Raw genomic sequence first — 21,021 nt, 5'->3', positions numbered from 1 at the left:
TACATGATCATCATGATCTATACCAAAACAACTTTTGACAGAATTCATTACTACTTAATAATAAAAACATTCAACAAACTAGGAATAAAAAGGAACTCCCCCCAAATGATAAAGGGCATTTATAAAAAAACCTCACAGTTAGCATTACACTCAATGACTAAAGAGTGAAAGCTTTCCCCCTGAGATCAGAAACAAGAGAAGGCTGCTTGCTTCACCACTTCTATTCAACATTGTACTGGAAGTTCTAGCCAGTGCAATTAGGCAAGAAAAATAAATAAGACATTCAAATTGTAAAAGGAAGAAGTAAAGTTATCTCTATTTGCAGATACATGATCTTATATATAGAAAATCCCAAAGAATCCACAAAAAAGATTAGAACTAGTAACTGAATTTATCAAAATTGCACATTACAAGATCAGCACATAAAAATCAGTTGTATTTCTATACAATTGCAATGAATCAAAATAAAATCAAGAAAACAATTTCATTACAATAGTGTCAAAAATAATAAAATACTTAAGAATAAATTTGACTAAAGAAGTGGAAGAATTATACACTGAAAATGACAAAACATTGAAAAAGTTAAAGAAGCCCTACATGAATGGAATGAGAGACCTAAATGATTCATCCATGTTTATGAATCAAGGGGCTTAATATTGTTAAGATGACCATATTCCCCAAATTGATCTACAGATTTTACACAATCCCTATCAGAATTCCAGCTAGCTTCTTTGTAGAAATGACAAGCTGATTCTAAATTCATATAGAATTGCAAGAGACCTAGAATAGTCAGAACAATCTAGAAAAAGAATGAAAATTTGAAGGACTCATACTTCCTGATTTCAAAACTTACTACAAAGCTACAATAATCAAAATAGTGTGGTACAGGCATAAAGAGAGAAATATAGAACCATGGACTAGAATAGAGAGCCTAGGAATAATCCCTTGCATATATGTTCAAATGATTTTTGACACTGGTGCCAAGGTCATTCAATGGGGAAAAGCATAGCCTTTTTCACAGATTATATTGGGACACTGGATATCCACATTGAAAAGAATGAAGTTGGACAGCTACCTCACATGATACACAAAATACATAAAAATGTATCAAAGACTTAAATGTAAGGACTGAAACCGTAAAAACCTTAGTAGAAAATAAAGGGGTAAATCTACATCATCTTATATTTGGCGATAGATTTTTAGATAATTCCTTGTTTAACATGAGACTGAAATAGATATTTGTTTTAATAATCTGAAGTTGTTGGCTCTGCCCCAACACTCACTGAAAGCTCACCAGAAGCCTCAGGGCAATGGAGCCAAGTGGGGCAGACCATAAAGTTAGCCTCTGTGGTCACATAGCAGGGAGAATGGGTCTGGAGAGGCACTCAAAAGGCATCCAGCCCAAAGACCAGGGGATCCCTTCTTTAGGCTTTTGCCCACGGTAGTCATGTCTTTCTGAGGGACAGGAATATAGCCTGAATTTGGGCTGGTGGCATGATCCTAAGGTCACTGGGTGTTCTCCTGAAGGAAACCTCTATGGTGCCTCATTTTTCTTTGTATCCTCTGAGCCCAGCCCATAGTAGATATAATAAAGATGTTGGTGTTGACCCAGTGCATGTAGAAACACTTATTTCTGACCCACTCATTTCACAGGATCATATTACATAATTTCCCTTTTCCTATTCCAACCCATACAAGACCCTCTGGGATTAATGTATCTGAAGAATTAACTTGAAAATGCTCTTTTCCCCGTTGTCAAAATATTTTTGGCAGAGTGTTGTATGACTTGAACAATGTGCTACTCAAATATTTACTGTAAATGCTCTATCTTGAGTCTCCAACTCTTACACTTCTTATCTGCTCTAATTCCACAAAAGCCAGGACTGTTTAAAGGTCAATATTCCTTCAATGAAAAACAACAGAAGCCAAATAAATACGCTGAGTTCAGTCAGGATAGAAAAATCTAAACTTCAACCGTGAAACTCTGTATCAGGTATTGCTTATTCTTTTCCCCAAATTTCCCCTGACTTAAAGCTTTTCTTGGGTAATCTGACTCTGCATAGGGGCTCAAAAATGAAATGGTGGGAGTGGTAAAATGCAGGGAATCACAGGTGTGTCTTCCTGACAGACATTTTAATAAATGAAAGTTGTGGGTTTTATGTCCCATTGTTATAACTGCTGGATATTCCTGCTCCCATTGGTACTGCAATGAAGTGAGTGCAATGTTTGGTTTCCATTTCATCTGTAAGATGTGAGCCTCATATTGAAATATGTATTCTCTGTGCCTAATTTAGGCCCTGGCACATAGGAGGGCACACATAGGAGGGCTTACTATTGTAATAGTAAGACTAATTGCTAAGTATACTTATTGCTTACTCTGAGCCATGCACGATGCTATGCACCATATATATACTATCTCATAATTTGTATAGCATAGTGCATTTATATGTACTCTCTCAGTTAATTCCACAATAACTCCATGAGGTTGATAGTATTAATCCTCATTTTACTGATATATAACAAATGTTTTGAGATGTTAAGTGACTATCCCAAGTCAGCCTTTAAAATATATCTAGAATTTGATCACGTGTCACCACTTCGCTGTTCTCGCTGGTCCAAATCACCATCACTTCTCACCTAGTGTTCTCTAAATATAAATTAGGTCAAGGTGGCTTATAGTGTTCAGATCTTTTATGTCTTCACAGAATTTTTTGTCTAGTTGTTCTATCAATTTCTGAGAAAGGAGTGTAAAATTTATAATGATACTTGTGAAATTGTCTATTTCTTGCTTTAATTTTGATTTGTCATCAGGTATTTAGAGACTCTGTTATTAGGTACATACATATTCATTATTATTTTGTCTTCCTTTTATTATATTTGAAATGCTCCTTTTTCTCTCCTAATATCTTTATCTTGAAGTGTACTTTATTTGATATTAATAGACCTCCATACTATTTGTACGATAATATCTTTTTCATCCATTTAGTTTCAAACTATCTGTGTCTTTATATTTAAAATACATTTCTTCTAGACAGTATATTTTTTTTTTGTTTTTTGTTTTTTGTTTTTTTGCAGTACGCGGGCCTCTCACTGTTGTGGCCTCTCCCGTTGTGGAGCACAGGCTCCGGATGCGCAGGCACAGTGGCCGTGGCTCATGGGCCCAGCCACTCCGCGGCATGTGGGATCTTCCCGGACTCGGGCACGAACCCGTGTCCCCTGCGTCGGCAGGCGGACTCTCAACCACTGCGCCACCAGGGAATCCCTAGACAGTATATTTTGGATTTTTCTTTTTTATCCATTTTGACTGTCTCTGCCTTTTAATTTGAGTCTTTAGTCTATTAACACCTAATGTAATTATTGATATGATTGGATTCAGGTCTACCATTTTACTGTTTGTTTCACTTTGACTTCTGTTTTTTGTTTCTGTCTTCCCTCTTTCTTACCTTCTTTTAGACTACTTGAATATATCTTAGAATTCCCTTTAAATTTATCTACTGGCTTTTTAGGTATGCTTTTCTTGGTGTTTTTAGTGGCTTTTCTAGGAATTACAATTCATATCTATAGCTTATAACAGTCTGTTTTGAGTTAATATTGTACTACTTCACATAAAATAGGGAAATCTTGCAAGTGTATAGGTCCATTTACCATTCCCTCATGCTATAGTTGTCATGTGCATTACATCTACATATATTATAATCCCTCCAATGCCATTTTATAATTTTTGCTTCAAGCAGTTATGTGAGTTTTAAAGAAATTAAGGGGAAAATAGTCTCATATTTATATACATAGTTACCATTTACAAGGGTCTTTCATTCCTTCCTGAAGATCTGAATTTCCATCTGGCTTTATTTCTCTTGAGACTGAAGAACTTACTTCAACATTATTTTTTGTACTGCAGATGTGGTGGGCATGAAGTCTCCTAGCTTTCTTTTATCTGAAAATCTTATTTTACCTTCTTTCATGAAAGATATTCTAACTGAATATAGAGTTCTGAGTTGACAGATTTCCCCTCTGGTACTTTAAAGATATTTTGCTGTCTTCTGGCCTGCATTATTTCTTATGAGAAAGCAGCTGTCATTTACATGTCATTACATGTTGTTTCCCTGTATGCAATGTGTCATTTTTCTCTGATTGCTTTCAAATATTTTTCTTTCATTTTTATCAGCTTGACTATGATATTAATAGGAGGCTTTTTTCCAACTTATTTATCCTTTATAGGCTTCATTAAACTTCTTAAATTTGTAAATGTATGTCTTATGCTAAATTGGGGGGAATTTGGGCCATTTTTTCCCTCTCAATTAACTCTATCCTCTCCTTTCAGGTATCCAATCACATACATGTTGGAACTTTTGATATTGTCCTATAAGCCTCTGTTAAATAAAATATTTTTTCTCTGTGTTCTTCATATTGGATAATTTCTGTTGATCTATTTTCAACTCCATTACTTCTTTACTCTGCCATTCCATTCTATTCTTAAGCCCATCCTGTGAATTTTTTACTTTAGCTATTTCGTTTTTCAGTTTGAGAATTTCCAGTTGGGCTTTTAAAAAAGTCTCTTTTCTTCTAAAATTTCCCATCTTTTCATTAATTGTGAGTATATTTTCCTGTATATCACCAAGCATAGTTCTAATATAAGCTTTGAAATAATTGTTGGCTAATTCCAACATCTGAGTCATCCTAGATTGTTTTCTATTGATATTTTCTCTTACAAATTTACCGTTTTCCTGATTCTTTGAATGTTGTGTAATTTTGATTCACATCCACAATATTGTGAATGCTCTTGAATCTGAATGTTCCTCTGAAGAATACTGATTTTTAGAAACATATAGTTAACTTTTCCTCTACAATGGATGTAGCTCAAATTTTAGCTCGGTTCTTTTGACCTTACCAAGACACCTGCTTTGAGTCTTTCCTCAGTATGCATTTTCAAGGGTCAGGCAGAGATTTGGGCAAATTTTATACCCAGAATTTGGGACCTCCACTTTTTTGCTCTCTCTTTTTGGGGATTTTCTCTCTCACCTTCCAGTGAATGTGGTACCCTAAACTCAAACCCTCTTCTCTGATTTTCTTTTTTTTAATTTTTATTTATTTATTTAGTTTTGCTGTGCTGGGTCTTCGTTTCCGTGCGAGGGCTTTCTCTAGTTGCGGCAAGTGGGGGCCACTCTTCATCGCGGTGCGCGTGCAGGCTCAGTAGTTGTGGATCACAGGCCTAGCTGTTCCGCGGCATGTGGGATCTTCCCAGACCAGGGCTTGAACCCGTGTCCCCTGCATCAGCAGGCAGATTCTTAACCACTGCGCCACCAGGGAAGCCCCCTCTTCTCTGATTTTTAAACCAGTAAGACTGTGATTTTCTAACAGAGCTTTATCTACCCCACATGGCTTTTAGCCATGCTAACAAAATGGAAACTTGACCTTTGCTCTCTTCTGCCAAGTATCTACCTATTTTGTTCACTGTTTGTTCAGGTATTTGTTTTTATATTTTGTTCAGCATTGATAGTTGTTATCTACAAGTGGATTGGCTTGGTAATTGGCCTTATTAGGAGTGGTTCTTTTTTTTTCCCTTTGTTGTTTTTTGTTAATCTTTTATTGTAAAATAAAACACAGATACAGAAAACCATCCAAAATAAGTGTATGTTTAATGAATCATTATAAGGTGAATACCCTTGTAACCACCCCCCAGGTCAGGAAACAGAATCCTGTCATTCACCTCAGAAGCCCCTTCTATGTACCCCATTCTATCACAACCCTGTCATTCCTCCCTCAGTTAAAAACTACGCTGACCTTTATAGCAATCATTCTCTTGTATTTTTAGTTTAATCTTCCAAGTGTGACTCCTTAGACACCATAGTTTGGTCATATTTTAGAGTATAATCTATTGTTTCCCCCCCGCTTTCTTTATTTTCTTTACAATTGATCTATTGGTGAATTCTGGATATTTAACCTGTAGTGTTTCTTCCTTTTTTCCCCCTTTGGCTATCACTCTTTTCTGTATTGTACAATTTACTAATTTACCTTGTTTTTTCCCTCATTCTCCTAATTATGAGTGCAAAGTTTTGTGTATGTTTTGTTCATTATTTTATCCTCAATACCTAGAACAGTGCCTGGCACAGAATAGGCACTCAATAAATATTTATTGAATGAATAAGCTAACAAGCATAATTTCCATAATTTTTCTCCTCATGTTCTCAATATTGAATATCCAAAGATCTAAAACTTACTCTGGAAACATTGGTATCTCTGTATATTTCTTAAAGAAAATGCCCCTTCTCTAGATAAAAATGACAAGTTGTATTAGCCTCTGTTCTTTTTACAAGTCAATACCTTCACTCAATCAACAAATATTTATTTAACAGCTCTGAAGTGGCAAGCACTAGTCAATACACAGATAACGCAGCAGCAAAACAAAACAAAACAAAACAAAGCCCCTTACCCGGGGGAGCTTATATTCTAGTAAGATAAGAAAAATATAGGCAAATAAATAAATAGATACATGATATAATATCAGGTCGTGGCAAGTGCTATGAAAAAAAGCTGGATAAGAGCACAGAGTATGTCAGGGTCTGCTATTTTAGAAAGGGTGAGCAGGAAAGGCTTCTTTAGGTAAGTAATATTTGAACAAAGATTTGAGTGAAATGAGGGGAAAACTTGCCTGTATATCTTGGAGAAGAGCTCCAGGCAGAGAGAACAGCAGATGTAGAGAGCCTGAAGCAAGAGCAAGGTTGCCCAAGGAAGAGTAATAAATGCAGTGCTTCTGAAGACCAGTGCATGAGGAGAAAAGGGATAAGAAAGAAGATCAGGGAGGAGACAAGGGACCAGGTAATGTAGGGCTCTGTAAGCCATGAGTTTTATTTTATGCATGATGTGGATATATTGGAGGATATTCAGTAGTCAAATGACATTATATGGCTTATGCTTTTTCAAAAAAAATTCTTGCTGCTGTATACAGGAAATACTTAAAGGGTTGACAAGAGTTTTAAAAAAAATAGTTCAACTGAGGACTATTGCAATAATCCAGGCAAGGGATGATGATGACTTAGACCAAGGTGTGGCAGTACTTTGATTTGGGGTATATTTTGAAGGTAGAAGCAGCAAGATTTTCTAAAAATTTCAGGTGAAATGTGAGAGAAAGTGAGGCATCAATGATAATTCCAAGATTTCAAGCTTCCCAAGAGGGAGAAGAGGTGTCATTTACTGAGATACAGAGGAATAAGTGGAAAGCAAGTTGGGGGTGGTGGTGTGAGGAGATAGAAGAGTTCATCTAGGGCTACTTAAATATAAGATATTTGCTAGACATATTCAAGTGGAGATGTAAGTATGCTGCTGGATATATAAGTTTGAGGTTTGGCAGATACATGGTTTTTTCGTTACTAAATGGAAAGCCATAGTACTTGATGAGGTTGCATAGGGTGGTGTCTTAGTCTCCTCAGGCTTCCATAGCAAAATACCATAGGCTATCTGGCTTAAACAACAGAAGTTTATTTCTGGATGCTGAGAAGTCCAAGAACAAGGTTCTGGCAAGGTAGGTCTCATTCTGTGGGTTCTTCTTTTGGCTTGTGACTTTCATCTTGCTGTGTGCTCACATGACCTCTGTGCATGCGTGGAGAGACATAAAATGCAATTTCTCTGGTGTTTCTTCTTATAAGGGCACTAATACCGACACACTATGGCCCTGTGACCTTATCTAACCCTAATTATCCCAAAGGCCTCATATCCAAATACCATCCCATTGGGGGATACGGCTACAGCATATAATTTTCAGGAAATACAAAATTCAGTCCATAAGCAGAGGAAATGTAGACTGAAAAGAGTAAAGATCTGAAGTTTAAACCCTGAAGCATTCTAACTTAAATGTGGAAAGAGTCAGAGAATTGAGCAACTAAGACAAGAAGGAATCATGAATGAGGTAAGAAGAAATCCAGGAGACTGTGATGTCTTGAAAGCTAAATGGAGAAAGTGTTTCAAGTGTTGCAACTGTGTCAAACTCTGCTAAGAAGTTAAGAAGGGATAGTACTAAGCACTCCCCATTAGTTTTGGCAATTTGGAGATAATGATTACCTTGGCAAGAGCTACTTTAATGGAAGGGTGGAGATGAAAGCCTTCAAGAGAGAACAACAGGAGAAATGCAGAGATCATGAGAATAAATAACTCTTTTAAAGAGTTTTGCTGGAAAGAAGAGGTTATCTGGAGGGTGGTGATCTGGATGTAAGGAAGTATATTATAGGAGATATTGCAACAGTTTGTATGCTGATATGAATTAGAGAGTACAGGGTAGAACATGATGATGCAGGTGAGAGAAGGGGTAATCACAATGTTATAGTCTCTGAGCAGGCTCAAGGATATGGGACCTAATGCATACATGGAGGAGTTAAACTTATATCACTTATTAATTTTTTTATAATGCTATTCTTTTATTTTTATTTTTTTAAGATTTATTAATTTTTGGCCGTGTTGGGTCTTAGCTGTGGCACGTGGGATCTTCGCTGAGGCATGCGGGATCTTTTCTTGTGGTGTGTGGGCTCTTCGTTGTGGTGTGTGGGCTTCTCTCTAGTTGTGCGTGCAGGTTTTCTCTTCTCTAGCTGTGGCGCTCAGGCTCCCAGGCACGTGGTCTCTGTAGTTGTAGTGTGCAGGTTCCAGAGGGCGTGGGCTCTGTAGTTTGCAACACGCAGGCTCTAGTCGAGGCACACAAGCTCAATAGTTGTGGCACGTGGGCTTAGTTGCCCCATGGCACGTGGGATCTTAGTTCCCTGACCAGCGATCGAACCCACATCCCCTGCATTGCAAGGCAGATTCTTTACCACTGGACCACCAGAGAAGTTTCATATCACTTATTTTTAAAAGGTAGTCAGAATATATGGCACAGATGAAGGTAGGCTGGCATATTTCGGTGTGGGAAGACATGAAAGTTGTCATCTACTTGCTTCTATTGTTTTCGAGGGAAAAAGAAGAAAGGTCATGAACTGAGTGTGAGGAAGGTGGAGAAGCTGTTTAATGTTAGAACAGAACAGAATAGAATAGAATATGAGAAATGCTGAACAATCCTGAGGACCACTTGCATTTGGGGGTGTTACTTTTTAAGTGAGGTCTATCAGGAATTTATGTGTTTTTCTTGGGCTATGTACAGAAGCTTTGGTGTAAGTGCTGAGTGGGTGGAGAATTGGATTTTACCAGGGTTGGAATATGTTGGGTGAGAATGATGGAGGGAAGATAGGAGCAAAGGAATTGAGGATGTATGCAAAGATGTGATGAAAGTGACCGATCCTGGAATGTCAACTAGGTGAGAGGGAAATGAGAACATGATTGAATTGATAGGCAGTTCAAAGGTGCTAAGATCACTGAGCTGAAAGTGCTTGTGAAGTCAAAGACTTATGGACTAAGGATGAGCTGGAAAGAGAGGTGGTGGTGATCAGAAAGCAGTATGCTTGAAATAGAGATTTTGTTAATGGTACAATAATTGATATCAAGCATGGCTGTGGGAGTGAATAACTGCAGTGGATTGAAAGGCAAGTTCACTGGAGGTGAAGAGGTCAAGGAGCTATGACTCGGATATTGCTTGTATTATCTTCATGAATATTTGAATCATCAATAGTGATGACAAGACGAATGGTGAAGAGAAAGACTATAAGCCAGGTAATCAAATCTTTACTGAAGGATCAACAGGATTATGATATATGACTGAAATAAGGAATGGGAAGTTCAGTTGGTGGAATATTCTGATACATGTGCTTCAAAGTACTTAATAAGCATCAATTGCTTCTCTTCTCAGGCTTTTTGTTTCTTAATGAGAAAGTCTTTCTTTTTTTAACCATGATCTTAATTATCATTTTAGTTGAGTTTCTCTAGATCTCCATTAGCTCCATTATGCCTTTAAAAATTCAGTTGCTAGGACTTCTGGAATGGTATTGTGAAACCCCCCCCTCCAATTCCAGTAGAACGACTATAAGTAGTGAAAATTACTATTTTTAAAAAAAATTTTATTGAAGTATAGTTGATTTACAATGTTGTGTTAATTTCTGCTGTACATCAGAGTGATTCAGTTATACGTATATATTCTTTTTCATATTCTTTCCTATTATGGTTTATCACAGGATATTGAATATAGGTCCCTGTATTAAATAATATATATAATAATTTGCATCTGCTAACCCCAAACTCCTAATCCTTCCCTCTTCCACCCCCACAACCACACATCTGTTCTCTATGTCTGTGAGTCTGCTTCTGTTTTGTAGATATGTTCATTTGTGTTGTATTTTAGGTTCCACGTATAAGTGATATCATATGATATTTGTCTTTCTCTTTCTGATTTACTTCACTTAGTATTATAATCTCATGTTGCTGGAAATGGCATTATTTCATTCTGTTTTATGGCTGAGTAATATTCCATTATATATATATATATATATATATATATATATATATACCACATCTTTATCCATTCATCTGTTGATGGAAATGTAGGTTGTTTCCATGTCTTGGCTATTGTATTTATTTATTTATTTTTAAAATTTTTATTTATTTTTTTTGGCTGCATTGGGTTTTCATTGCTGTGCATGGGCTTTCTCTAGTTGTGGCAAGTGGGGGCTACTCTTTGTTGCAATGCTCGGGCTTTCCATTGTGGTGGCTTCTCTTGTTGTGGAGCACAGGCTCTAGGCACACAGGCTTCAGTAGTTGTGGCATGTGGGCTCAGTAGCTGTGGCTCGTGGGCTCTAGAGCTCAGGCTCAGTAGTTTTGGTGCATGGGCTTAGCTGCCCTGCAGCATGTGAGATCTTCCTGGACCAGGGCTTGACCCCGTGTCCCCTGCATTGGCAGGTGGATTCTTAACCACTGCACCACCAGGGAAGTCCTTGGCTATTGTAAATAGTGCTGCTATTAATATAGGGGTGCATGTACCTTTTCAAATAATAATTTTTTCTAGATATATGCCCAGGAGTGGGATAGCTGGATCATACGGCAACTCTATTTTTAGTTTTTTGAGGAACCTCCATACTCTTTTCCGTAGTGGCTGCACCAATTTACATTCCCACCAACAGTGTAGGAGGGTTCCCTTTTCTCCACACCCTCTCCAGCATTTGATATTTGTAGACTTTTTAATCATGGCCATTCTGATTGGTGTGAGGTGGTACCTCATTGTAGTTCTGATTTGCATTTCTCTAATAGAAAATTACCATTTTTTAAAATAAAGTCTCTGGAAATTCTCCTAAGGGCACAGTGCAAATGAAGAAACATTTTTTCAAGGAAAATCTAGATCTTGATGAGAACAAGAGTCTGTGGAACTTGAGCCATGATCTGTCTGCTCCATCCTCCTCCCCACCCCACCTCACAGCTCAGCATAATGGAAGCTCACACCAGGTAGATATGGACAAGAAGACAGGGCTCCTTCTCCCTCCATTTCCCTGGGCTTTGGTATTTCCCTGGGAGGGGCAGGCTGACAGCATTCCTCATCCTTTCCAGCTTTGTGTTGCAGAGTCTAAATTCTAGGAGAGTGTGGCCAAGAAGTTGGGATCTCCTTTCCTCCATCTAGCCCCCACTAATAGGGCAGAATCTATATCCAAGGCATGGCAATCTGACAGTACTGAGGCCGTGAATATCCTCACCACAGCTCACTTGTAGGATGGAGGGTTTGAAACTTAGAGGGCAAACTGATAAGATCAGAAGCTGCCACCACTACCTAGCACTCTGCTCATAAAGCAGAAGTGTCACTCTAAGAGAAGTGGACCATTGTACCTGCCCCCCAGCTCTAGAGCAGAGGTGCAAAGATTTTTTCCAGAGGGAGAGGCAGGCCATAATAACAGAATTCCAAAGCTCTCCTCAAGAGAACTGACTTTATCTGGAAGAGAGAATGAAGAAGCCTAAAGGCACTCTTGAAAACAATGGCCATTTTGGTGGTAAACATTAAAAGAAAGACAGTAACTCCATGAAGATAACAACTAAACTATAGGTCAAGTTGTCTACTAGAGAGAATCAGGAAAAGATATAGCTAACAATAGCCTTATTAGAGTTATAACAAGCCTCATAGAAGGGACTCAAAGACTACCACTGCTAAGAGGTCTGAATTTAACTGGATCAGACTTCAGAGCAACTTATGCCCCAGGGCATTACCAAAAACAGTGGAGAAGTCAACTTGCAATTAATAAAGCCTAACAGCTGAGTGTAATACCAAATAAAGCAGGTAGCTTAACAGTGAAGACAGGAAAAGAGACAGGATCCTGCTAAAATCACTGTCATCATCATATGCACATGCCCAAGGCTGGGCCTTCTCAGGAGCAATATCAAAGATTTCATTAAAAAAGTCCAGCTAAGTCATTAAAAAATAAACAAGCAAACAACAATAACAACAAGCTCAGGGGAGGGAAGCAGTATACAGAATTGCTATAATATATTATCTAAAATTCCCAGTTTTCAATAACAAAAAATTTTGAGACATGCAAAGAAACAGGAAAATGTGATATACAGGAAAAATAGCAGGCAACAGAAACTTTCTGTGAGAGTACTCAAATGGACTCAGCAGAAAATGACTTCAGAAAAGCTATTAAATATATGTTCAAAGAACTAAAAGGAGCCATGCTTTAAAAGGTTAAAAATGTAAGATGATGGTGTCTCATCAAATAGAGAGTATCAATAAAGAGAGAGAAATTATAAATTCATGGAAGTTCTGGAGGTGAAGAGTACAATAACTGAAAGAAAAATTGACTAGAGGGACTCAGTAGTAGATTTGAACAGGCATAGAAAAGAACCAGTGAACTCAAAGATAAATTGATAAAGATTATGCCATCTGAAGAACAGAGAGAAAAAATGAGAAATGAACAGAGCCTCAGAGAAATGTGGGACACCGTTAAGTGCGCATACACCTCTCTAATGGGAGTACCATAAAGAGAGAAGAGAAAGGAGTAGAAAAAAATAATCAAAGTATTAATGGTTGAAAACTTCCCAAATTTCATGAAAAGCTTTAATTTACACATCCAAGAAGCTCAATAAATTCTAACTGGGATAAATAAAGATACACAATATATCATAAATGTGGAAAGCCAAAGTAAAAAAAAAAGTAAAAATTTTGAAAGCATAAGAGAAAAACAATTGACCTTATGTAGCAGAATGCTGATTAGTTTGACAGCTGAATTCTCATAAGAAACAATGACTGTTAGAAGGCAGTGGGATTACATTTTGAAAGTACTGAAAGAAAAAAATTGTCTATCAGGATGTATGGTATAGATGACCTTATTTCCCAAGCAGAAATAGAGACACAGACGTAGAGAACTAATGTATGGATACCAAGGAGGAATTGGGAGATAGGGATTGACACATATACACTATTGATACTATGTATAAAATAGACAACTGATGGGAACGTACTGTATAGCACAGGGAACTCTACTTAATGTGCTGTGGTGTCCTAAATGGGAGGGAAATCCAAAAGGGAGGGGTTATATGTATATTATGGCTCATTCATTTTGCTGTACAGTAGAAGTTAACACAACATTTTAAAGCAACTATACTCCAATAAAAATTAATTTTTTAAAAAAGGATGTATGTACAGCAAAACTATCAAAAATGGAAAGTTTTTCAAAGAAAATAAACAAGTGGCTGATAAACACATGAAAAGACTCAACGTTATTATCCATTAGGAAATGCATCAGGTGCCACTCCTTACACACTAGGATGGCTAAAATAAAAAAGAGACATAATAATAAATTTTGGAAGGGATGTGGAGAGTTGGAACCCTCAGATCCTGCTGGTAGGATTATAAAATGGTGCAACCACTTTGGAAAACAGTCTGGAAATTTCTCACAAGGTTAATCATAGAGTTACCATATGACCTAGGAAATCTGCTCCCGGGTATATAGTCAAGAGATGTGAAAGCATTATGTCCACTCAAAAACTTGTACCTGAATATTCATACCGACATTATTCATAATAGCAAAAAAATAAAGGGAAACAAGCTAAATGTCCGTCAACTAATGAATGAATAAACAAAATGTGGTATATCTATATAATGGAATATTATTTAGCAATATAAAGGAATGAAGTACTGGTACATAGTATAACATGGATGAACCTTAAAAACATTATGTTAAGTGAAAGAAACAACACAAAAGACCATATATGAGTGATATTTTGTGTGAACCCATCTATATGAAAGGTCCAGAATAGGCAACTCCATGGAGACAAAAAGTAGATTAGTGGTTGCCAGGGTCTGAGAAGGGATGAGGGAACGAATGGGGAGTGACTGCTAATGGGTACAGGATTTCACTTGGGATCATGAAAATGTTCTAAAATTGAGTGTAGTGATAGTCCCACAACTCTGTGAATATATTATAAACCACTGATTTTGTATACTTTTGAGTGAATTGTATGTATGTGGATTATATTTCAATAAAGCTGTTATTTTTTTAAAAAACATAGTGGTTAAAAATAACAACAGCAGCACTCAAAAAGTCTGATTTCTTAAGTTAACTGCCAATGCTGTATATCCTCTTTCATTCCTCTTGGTTTGGGTCCTGTGGAGATGACTTCTCAGCATCACTTGTCAACACATTCAAAGAACAGTGTGAGCTAAAACTAATTTCTGGCTAACTTTTCTTTCTTCCTTTCCTCCTCCCTTCCTTCCTGCCTGCCTTTCCTCCTTTCTTTCTTTCATTCTTTCTTTCTTTCTCTCTCTCTCTCTCTCTCTCTCTCTCTCTCTTTCTCTCTCTCTCTCCCTCCCTCCCTTCCTTCCTTCCTTTCTTTTTTTATTATTTATTTGGCTGCATCGGATCTTAATTGCAGCATGTGGGCTCTTTGTTGCAGCACATGGGCCTCTCTCTAGTTGTGGCATGCTGGTTCCAGAGTGTGCGGCTCAGTAGTTGCAGCACACAGGCTTAGTTGCTCCATGACGTATAGGATCCTAGTTCCCTGACCAGGGATCAAACCCACTTCCCCTGCACTGGAAGGCAGATTCTTAACCACTGGATCACCAGGGAAGTCCCTCTATCTATCTTTTCTTCCCTCAAATTGTCAAACATTCTTCAAGCTCTCCAGAAGAAGTAGTAATTCTATGATAATCCTTAGTAACCATTACTGTAATATTAAAATATTTACTTTAAATCCTTTGGTTGTGCCTCCTGGAAATTTAGACCACCTATTACAAGTCTCTTTTCAAGGGGGAACAAAGTCTTATAAAACACATGTAGAGCACCATATTTTACTACTTTTGAATGCTATTGTTAATTATTTTAGAGAAACTGGAAGGAACATAAGACTGGATAACAAAGGACATGCTTCCTAAGCCAATCTCTGTTCCTTGCTAGAACAGAGAGGAGCAGTCCCTCTTCATTTTATGTGCATTCTTCAAAATTGAGGCCTTTTTGATCATTTGTAGTTATAAAAGTTGTGAAGATTATAATGAAAATATATTGAAGGATACATGTGAAAGCAAGTGTCTGTCTATTCAATACTAGATTGAAACATCTATTTTTATGTCTGACCTACTAACCAAAAACAGAAGATCACCACTGGGGCTCCCTAAAGCCAAAGATCTGGACAGAGTTGGCCCAGATGGCACTCTGTGGTGCCTGCCCTTCTCCTGGAGCCAATGTACCCAGGCACAGTGACCCTGCAAGGAGTGGCCAGCTGATGCTCCTCCTGAGAGAGAGACTGAACTTTTCTTTTCTGAATTTTATTTATTTATTTATTTAATACAGCAGATTCTTAATAGTTATCTATTTTATACATAGTAGTATATACATGTCAATCCCAATCTCCCAGTTCATCCCACCACCCCCACCTCCACCCCCGCTTTCCCCCCTTGGTGTCCATACATTTGTTCTCTACATTTGTGTCTCTATTTCTGCCTTGCAAACCAGTTCATCTGTACCATTTTTCTAGATTCTGCATATGTGCATTAGCATATGGTATTTGTTTTTCTCTGACTTACTTCACTCTGTATGACAGTCTCTAGGTCCATCCACATCTGTACAAATGACCCAATTTCGTTCCTTTTTATGGCTGAGTAATATTCCATTGTATATATGTACCACATCTTCTTTATCCATTTGTCTGTTGATAGACATTAGTTTGCTTCCATGACCTATTTTAAATAGTGCTGCAATGAACACTAGGATGCATGTGTCTTTTTGAATTATGGTTTTCTCTGGGTATATGCCTAACAGTGGAATTGCTGGGTCATATGGTAATTCTATTTTTAGTTTTTTAAGGAACCACCATGTTGTTCTCCACAGTGACTGTATCAATTAACATTCCCACCAACAGTGTAAGAGTGTTCCCTTTTCTCTATACCCTCTCCAGCATTTGTTTGTAGATTTTCTGATGATGCCCATTCTAACCGGTGTGAGGTGATACCTTATTGTAGTTTTGATTTGCATTTCTCTAATAGTTAGTGATGTTGAGCAGCTTTTCATGTGCCTCTTGGCCATCTGTATGTCTTCTTTGGAGAAATGTCTATTTAGGTCTTCTGCCCATTTTTTGATTGGATTTTTTGTTTTTTTAATATTGAGCTGCATGAGCTGTATATATTTTGGAGGTTAATCCTTTGTCCGTTGATTTGTTTGCAAGTATTTTCTCCCATTCTGAGAGTTTGTCTTTTCGTCTTTGTAGTTTCCTTTGCTGTGCAAAAGCTTTTAAGTTTCATTAGGTCCCATTTGTTTATTTTTGTTTTTATTTCCATTACTCTAGGAGGTGGGTCAAAAAAGACAAATTGGAAAAGAAGAAGTAAAACTGTCACTGTTTGCAAATGACACGATACTATACATAGAAAATCCTAAAGATGCCACCAGAAAACTCCTAGAGCTAATCAATGAATTTGGTAAAGTTGCAGGATACAAAATTAATGCACAGAAATCTCTTGCATGTCTATACACTAACAATGAAAGATCAGAAAGAGAAATTAAGGAAACAATCCCATTTACCACTGCAACAAAAAGAATTAAATACCTAGGAATAAACCTATCTAAGGAGGTAAAAAACCTGTACTCAGAAAACTATAAGACACTGATGAAAGAAACCAAAGATGACACAAACAGATGGAGAGATATACCATGTTCTTGGATTGGAAGAATCAATATTGTGAGAATGACTATACTACCCAAAGCAATCTGCAGATTCAATGCAATTCCTATCAAATTACCAATGGCATTTTTTACAGAACTAGAACAAAAAAGTCTTAAAATTTGTATGGAGACACAAAAGACCCCGAATAGCCAAAGCAGTCTTGAGGGAAAAAAATGGAGCTGGAGGAATCAGGCTCCCTGACTTCAGACTATACTACAAAGCTACAGTAATCAAGACAATATGGTACTAGCACAAAAACAGAAATATAGATCAGTGGAACAGGATAGAAAGCCCAGAGATAAACCCACGCACCTATGGTCAAGTAATCTACAACAAAGGAGGCAAGGATATACAATGGAGAAAAGACAGTCTCTTCAATAAGTGATGCTGGGAAAACTGGACAGCTATATGTAAAAGAATGAAATTAGAGCACTCCCTAACACCTTACACAAAAATGAAGTCAAAATGGATTAAAGGCCTAAATGTAGAGGGAAACATAGGAAGAACACTCTTTGAGCTTTTCTGATAGATAGTTAAAAAAAATTCTAATGCCTGCAGGCCCTGAGAAGGTAAATAACTGTGATTATCCTCCAGCCCCAACCTTAGAAGCTAAAGACTCTGGCCAAAGCCATTCCAGAAGACAAGCAAAAGATAGCACATTCTGGGGCCTCCCTCCCAGATATAGGAAACCTTGTCACATTTCTGCCTTCAAATATATGACTTAGGAGCAGGTCCCTTCTCCTCTGACCTTAGGTTTCCGCATCCAAAAATAAGATTGAAAGTGAGGATCTCCTCATCCAATACTAGTATCCTATAGTTCTATTCAAGCCTAAACATCTTTAATCCTTAATATTTCTTCATGAGGTCCCTGCAATGATCTTTTTGTCATTTTTATTTATCTTTTTGGATTTACTTCAAATACTTTTGGATTTACTTCAAATACTAGAGAGCCAGTGCTCCAAAGGGCTAAAGGGGCCTTATGTGAAAAGGCATATTTTCTCTGTTAACATCCATGACAACTCATACTGAATGACACGAAATGTGAAATTTCTATCCAGATAGGTCAAAAATAATTCATTCCGTTTTCCAAGTGACATTACAAAAATACCCACAGTAGGAGTAGCAGCCAGTTTTTCCCTGTAAGATTAACATCTAATTCCCATGCATACATAAGAACTCATTTTTCTGAGTACAGGCCTATATTTATGATTTGAACTAGGTTGTTATGAAGTAAGAGTTTAAATTTTGTTTTGCATCATATTTCTCTCTGGAAAGCATCCTTTTTGGAAATCCCGCTTAATATTTCCTGTCAACAACTGACAGGAAATGTTTCCCCTCCATATCTGACTTCCTCTTATAGTCCATTTCTGTTGTATCTTGGTTGGTGAGATAAGCTTGTCTGAAGTAAACATTTCTGGAATGTGTTTATGCTCCTGTACCCAAACCATGCGTAGGCAAGTGCTAAGAAAGGGATAGACAGGAAACTAAAATTTGTTGAGTGCCTACTAAGTGCCAGGTACATACATTGTATCATTTAATCTACATATGTCCCTATGAGGAATCCTGTCATCTCCATTTTACAGATAAGGAAACTGAGACATCTTTAAGTTAAGTTACTTGCCCAAGATAACACTGCTACTGGGTAGTAGACCCAGATTTAAACACAGGTCTGTCTGACTGCACTACACCTTGCTGATTCTACTCGCATGTTAACATCCCCACCAAAAGTTTAATATTAAGTCACCCAGTTATCAGTTAGTGCCAAGTTAGAAAAGCAGAATTGCTCCAGGCATTTCAAATAGAGGGAATAAAATCCAAAGAGGCCAAAATGGGCAAATGATGGTACCCAGAGCTCACAAGGGCTGTATTACTGAGGCTATGCTGTTGGGGCCCTTCTGTGGTTGCTGATACTGTTGAAACAACTGCTCAGCTTCTAGGAGCTGAGAATTTGCACTCTTACTGAGACTGAAAAGTACTTGGAAGTCCACAGTTCCACTGATGCTACTGGACTCATTGCCAGAACTTCTGGAGCTTATGGTTGCCTGTTGCCACTGATAGATCCAAATGCAAAAAATGAAAAAGGTATCTTCTCTCTCTTTCCTAGTCTTTCTCTAGGACCTGCCTTTGGTGGAATCTCACTGGAAACTACCTGGCAAGGAAACCTGGAAAATCTAGTTTGCAGATTTCCAGCACCCTTCAGTATAGAGAATGTTGAAGGGTAGGAATGAAACTAAAAATCAGCTTTCCCAAGGAGTGATATCATAGTATTGATGTGATCATCCCCTTGGTTTTAGAGGCCTCTTTTCTCATAAATTGTGTTTTGATTCAGTGCCATAACTGAGAAATTAGACATCCATCTCTTATGTACTTAAGCAGAAAAGGGATTTGTTGGAATGATATTGGGTAACTAACAGAATTGAATCCACCTGGAGAATCCAGTTTAGAAAAAAACGCATCTGGGAAACAGAAACCAATGGGGGTAGGGTGAGGGTCAGGGCTCTGCAAGGCAATCCTGCTTAGAGGAATTCACTCTATCCATTTCTCATTTTTAAATCTCTATTGAAGATTCAAAGTTCAAGGAAAGATAATTAAGTTGGTCAGTCTTAGAAAGGATGGCAACTTCATTGGGGAAGGTAATTTTCCCAAGTTAAACAGGGAGCTCTCACTCAAGGCTATAGAAATGGTTCTTGGGTGGAAAATAAACCAAACAAACATAGAGACAAATAACACTAGCTACCCTTGCAGTTCTGATTACCAGGTATTTTCTCTAGTGTTCTCCCTCCATCCTGAGTCCACTGTAGAGTCCTCTGGGATAATGGTATCCATTTCACCTCCCTGAGAATTGTAGTCCCATCTCTAAACGGAATATTTTCCTTCGGAATTTTTGTTTGAATGCAAATAGAAGTCTTAATGAACTTTTACCTCCTTTTTTTGACCTGATGAATCTTTCTGCATATCCTTTTCATCCAGGACAGCTTCCCAAATGACCCTCCCATCCTTATTGTCCCTTCCAATTTCCCTGAGAAATGAATAAAAAGTCTTGACTTTCTCTTCCTACTCTATCGACTCCTTCTTTCCTTTCTTCCTCTCAAGGAATGTTTTCTGGACCCACTCCATTCTTCTGTCTGGTTTAACCCACCATAATAAATATTATCATGACTGCCATTTGTTGGGTACCTACTGTGTACCAGAGCCTTTATACATATTTTTTCATTTAATTGACACTGGAACCCAAATGAAATTCTCATTACACAGATAGAAAAATTAAGGCTCAGAGAGCTTAAGTGGCTGATCCAAAGTCACATATCTGCTTGGTAGTGAAGCTCATATTCGAGCCCAAGACAGCCTAAATCCAAAACCTGCGTTCTTTTCATAGAGCTGTGGGGTTACGCTGCCTCTCATATTAGGGACACAGGAGATGGAAGAGACAGCAGAAAGTCTGCTCAGGCATCTTGCCAGGTCTTTGTTTTGAAACAATATTTTAGGCAAAACAAAAGCATATTTCAATATAAACAGAACAAAAATCAGGAAATCCCCATCTTTGTCAGATTGATTTAATTTCAACCTTTCAGGATGAAGTACACACAGTGACCTCTAAATTTCTGGATACTTAGGAATTTAGTCTTCTGCTTGGTTCAGCTTGCCAATAGAAAATGGAAAGAGAAAATTAAAGGGTTTCAAGAAATTACCTGAAGTTTTACTCAGAGGCATGATGCCTTCTCCTTGAGAAAGGGGCTTAGTCAGGTTTGGTTTAGAGGTAGTTCCCTATGCTGATTAGGAGAAATAATTTGTGAACCAAAAGAAATAATCATTTACACAAGTGATGTAAATGTACAGAACACATTATTCCAAGAAATATATTACCTACAGTTGTGAAGACAGCTGCTTTCATTGAGGAACAACTTTGCCATTAACCAGGTGCTTTAATCAGCATCCTGGATTCCTATCAGTTCTGAGGGACATGGAGTTCGGAGAAAGAGT

At 37.6% G+C, this 21,021-nt stretch overlaps 1 protein-coding gene across 1 annotated transcript in view; it reads right to left on the bottom strand.

The window, feature by feature from the left end:
* Nucleotides 1-21,021, bottom strand: part of IL33 (interleukin 33) — a 99,975-nt gene that overhangs the window by 51,974 nt on the left and 26,980 nt on the right. The window contains 1 exon segment of the mRNA XM_007450219.1: nucleotides 18,912-19,091. Coding sequence (XP_007450281.1) covers nucleotides 18,912-19,091 — 180 coding nt within the window.

Source organism: Lipotes vexillifer, unplaced genomic scaffold, assembly GCF_000442215.2.
Source record: "Lipotes vexillifer unplaced genomic scaffold, Lipotes_vexillifer_v1.1 scaffold1074, whole genome shotgun sequence".
NCBI lineage: Eukaryota > Metazoa > Chordata > Mammalia > Artiodactyla > Lipotidae > Lipotes > Lipotes vexillifer.
This window is presented reverse-complemented; position numbering and strand designations above follow the sequence as displayed.